General features: G+C 40.7%; 1 protein-coding gene across 1 annotated transcript; it reads left to right on the top strand.

The window, feature by feature from the left end:
* Nucleotides 1-403: 403 nt before the first annotated feature.
* LOC133832291 (uncharacterized) lies at nucleotides 404-1597 on the top strand. Its single transcript, XM_062262655.1, has one exon. The coding sequence runs from the start codon at nucleotides 404-406 to the stop codon at nucleotides 1595-1597; it is 1194 nt and encodes a 397-aa protein (XP_062118639.1).
* Nucleotides 1598-4390: the final 2793 nt, after the last annotated feature.

Below are 4390 nucleotides of genomic sequence, written 5' to 3'. Positions count from 1 at the left end.
TGATTGGTTATTTTTGGAAAATCTTTTGAAGGCGGTTTGTTTTCCTATGAAGTTTATAGGTTGGGTGATGAAGTGTGTCCGAAATACCAACTACTTCTTGCTATTAAATGGCCGGGTTCAGGGCAGTTTCAAGGGGAAAAGAGGATTACGTCAAGGGGATCCTATGTCTCCGCTCCTATTTGTGATCATTATGGAATACTTGACTAGAAGCATTCAGTGGGCTTCCAGATCCCCTCTTTTCCGATTTCATCCGATGTGTAAGAGCATTAATTTGATTAATTTGTGTTTTGCCGATGACATTATTTTGTTTTGCAAAGGCAATATTGGGGCTGTTAATGTTCTTAAGTGTGCTCTTGGGGTTTTTGGTTAGGCTTCAGGGCTTCAATTAAACTTTTTGAAGTCTATGATATACTTTGGAGGAGTTCCTTTAGAGGATAAAAAAGGGATTTGTCAGCTGTTTACTCTTACTGAAGGATCCTTTCCTCTGCATTACCTAGGGGTCCCTCTTAGGCCTACGAAGTGGAAGCATTCGAACTGTGAGATCATTATTCAAAAAATAAGAACTAAACTCTTCTCTTGGTCTAGTAAGCACCTTTCTTATGCTGGTAGGCTGCTTCTCATCCAATCTGTTCTATTTGGTTTGTGTAATTTTTGGATGAATGTGTTCATTCTTCCTCAGAGCATTATCAAGGAGGTCGATAAACTGTGTAGACAGTTCCTTTGGGGGGCTTCGGGGACTCGCAGTAAGCTTCATTTTGCTTCTTGGCAGCAGGTGTGTCGTCCTAAGGCTTTTGGAGGCCTCGGTCTTAGAGAAGGGTCTAGTTGGAATAGAGCTTTGTTGGCTAAGTATATCTGGGCAGTCACGAATAAGCAGGTTACTTTATGGGTCAAATGGGTGCAACACGTCTATTTGAAGGGGGCTGATTTTTGGAGCTATGGGTTGAAGGTAAACACTAGTTGGTATTGGCGGAAACTATGCCATCTCAGAAATAAGTTTAGTAAAGCTGAGGTGTTGGCAGCTGGTTTTTTTGGGAAGTTTAAACTATCCTTACTTTATATCAGTGGCTTAAACCAGAAAATAGCAGAGTACAAAAAAACTATTTGGAATCGATCTATTCTTCCTAAGCATCGATTTATGCTTTGGATGGTGCTCAATTCTTATCGGTTAACCAGAGATAATCTTGCCAAAGTTAATATGCACTTATCTAGCTTACTGTGTCCGGTTTGTGATGATCACCTGGAGAGCCACCAGCATCTGTTTTTCGACTGTTGCTTGTCCTTAAAGGTGCTGGAGTTCATCTTCACATGGATTGGTTTCCCTGCTTGGTCCCCTTTGTACTCGACTTGGACAGTCAATTTACATGCTGGGTTTAGTAATAGTTTTAGTCTCACTTTGAACATGATTCTAGCTGCTGTGGTTTATACTATTTGGAGAAATAGGAATAGGTGCTTGCATAATGGTTTTTCATTGACTGCTTATTGTATAGCCAAAGAAATTATTACTCTAGTGAAGTATAGATTGTATATGGTTCATACTAGGACAGAAACCCCTCTTTTTAAGCTCTTCTTGGAGAAGCTCCAATTGTATGTAATGTGAGGGTGGGTCTTGTCTATTAGTTGGTTCTGGTTTTTAGGCTTTGGCCTGGGTTGTATTTGTCTGTTTTGTTTCAATGAAGATATTTCCTTCTTGATCAAAAAAAATAAAAATTACTGTAAGAGTTCTACCTATATAGACCTAGGGGTGGTGCCGCCCCTCGTGAGAATTGGGAGTCATTCTCAAGAAAAGTCTATGAATGGAATGTGCACATGGCCATTAACGGTGCAAAAGCAAGACATTGAGGTCTCAACTGAACATGGCAAAGGTGTGTGTGTTATCACTGGTTTGTTATCAAGGGATAGTGGTTCAATGCTTCAGCAACCAAAATTTCAACAAACTTTGTGGTAATTACACTAAGGTAAAATTCAAGTCGAAATACATTTTACTTTATGCACCAATGCAAAGGTTTCTATAGAGAGTGATTATTTAATCAAGTGGGGGAATATTATATTTTAATATAAGGTTTGATTGATTAAATAAGTGTTACAAAAAAATGATTATTTAATCTAGTGGGGGAATGTTATATTATTTCATATAATATAATGTTAGATTAAATAATGTGACAAAATGTGATTTGTCACACAAATGTGATTTGTCACACCTTGTAACATATTATTGAGAGTTAAAAAATTAGACACATGTGTGTGCCCAAATGATACATATTTTAAAGTTACAAAATCAGTTACGAATTTGTAACTCCCAAATATTACCCAATAATGTGTATATTACATGTTACACTTTTGAGATTGGATTTCACAAAGCCATGATGAAATATTGCTGTTGGAGACATGTTTTTAACTCCCAATAGGTGTTTAGAGGTTACAAAATCATGTGGGAAAGGATTTGGGACTTTTTGGAATGTTTTGGAAAAATGACTTTTTTGTGCTGAATATGGTCTGTGGCTACGGCCACTGATTTTCAGTGGCCGCAGCCTGGGGAACAGAAGCGAGTGGTCGCGGCCACTGAAAAGTCATGGTCGCGGCCAGTGAGGCTGATAGCCTATATGGTTTTTCAGTTTTTTCCAAATTGAACGGTTCTAACATCCCAAATAACTCCCAAATCTCCATTTTAATTCCATAAACATGCAATTAAACATTGGTAATAGCCATGGTGGTTGGTGGAATTTGAAATTCAAAGGGGTATCTCAAACTCTATAAATAGGAGCCTAATGCTCACTTGTAAGACACACCATTTTCCATCCACAAAGCACTTGGCTGAAAAATACACCATAGAGGCTTGATAATTCCAGAGAGCTATTTCCTAGAGAAATCCCTTAGTGCTTAGAGAATAGGGGGAAATAAGCTTTTGGACAAATGTTTTGAACCTTGTTAAAGTTGGTGATCCCCATTACTCTACACTTCAGGCAATTGCTCTGGCCATGCCCCCTTAGCTTCTTCCAGTTTTTTCTTCAGAGTATCCTTTAGCGTTTTGTTGACTGCTTTGACTTTTCCATTTTCTTGGGGATGAGCGACTGAAGAAAAGCTCATGATAATACCATGTCATTCACAAAAGTCCGTGAATAAATCACTATCAAACTAGGTGTCGTTATTCGAGACAATTTTCCTTGGCAATCCATAGCGACAAACGATGTTTTTGATCATGAAATCCAGCAACTTCTTGGTCGTTATGATTGCGAGCGGCTGGGCCTCAGCCCATTTAGTGAAGTAATCGACGACAACCACAGCATACTTGATGCCGCCTTTCCTGTGGGCAAAGATCCGCTTAGATCTATACCCCAAACTATAAACGACCACGGACTTTGCATCTGTTTAAGCACATTAGGGGCTGCTCGTGGGATTTTGGAGAACCTCTGGCACATGTTGCACCTCCGTACAAACTCCATCGAATCTTCATTCATCGTGGGCCAGAAGTATCCTTGCCTCAGGATCTTTTTTTACAAGCTTTGCCCCCCAGCGTGGTCCCCACAAAAGCCTTCATGTACCTCTTTCATCAATTATTTGGCCTTCTCTTTTGAAACACATCTGAGGAGTGGCATTGAGTATCCCCTCCGGTACAAGACTCCATCTACCAGGACATACCTAGCAGCCTGTCGCTAAAGGGTCCTAGCTCTGTTTCTGTCCGTCGGCAACACGCCTTGCGTCAGATACTCTACGTATGGTGCCATCCACGTATTTGCCATCTGGATCACCAAAGTGGTCTCCTCTACTTGGATGCTTGACACAGATAGCTGTTCTACTGTACTATACTCAGAGTATCAGCATCCTTTGCGCTTGTTAATTTGGCCAAAGCATCAGCATTGGAATTCTGGTCGCGAGGTACTTGCTAAAGGGTGTATTTGTCGAACTGAGCCAATAGATCTTTTGTTTTGTTTAAGTAGGAAACCATCTTTAAACCTCGTGCCTGGTACTCTCCCATGACTTGATTTACCACCAGCTACGAATCACTATAGATGTCGAGCACCTTTATATTTATATCCCTGGCTAATTGTAACCCAGCGAGTAATGCTTCATACTCAACCTCATTATTGGAAGCAGTGAAGTCAAACCTGATTGCACGGTGAAAACAATGCCCTTCAGGCGCAATCAGAATCACCCCTGCCCCTGCATGATGCTCATTGGAAGAGCTATTTGTAAATAACTTCCATGAGGGAGGCTGGTGTTATGACTCAGGCTTTTCCGGCTCTTCGTTCTGCTCGCCATCTGTAAGTTCGGTGAAGTCTAAAATGAAGTCAGCCAGGGCTTGCCCTATTATCACTACTCGTGGAAAGTAAGAGATATCGAACTGCCCAAGTTCGACTGCCCATTTTAACAATCTACCCGCAGCCTCTGGTTT

The sequence above is a fragment of the Humulus lupulus genome, chromosome 4 (genome assembly GCF_963169125.1).
Source record: "Humulus lupulus chromosome 4, drHumLupu1.1, whole genome shotgun sequence".
In the NCBI taxonomy this organism is placed as follows: Eukaryota; Viridiplantae; Streptophyta; class Magnoliopsida; order Rosales; family Cannabaceae; genus Humulus; species Humulus lupulus.
Note: the sequence above shows the minus strand (reverse complement) of the source record. Positions and strands in the feature narration are given on the sequence as shown.

Coding starts and splice junctions, on each gene's coding strand:
- LOC133832291 (XM_062262655.1), top strand. CDS start 404: ATGATATACTTTGGAGGAGTTCCTTTAGAGGATAAAAAAGGGATTTGT.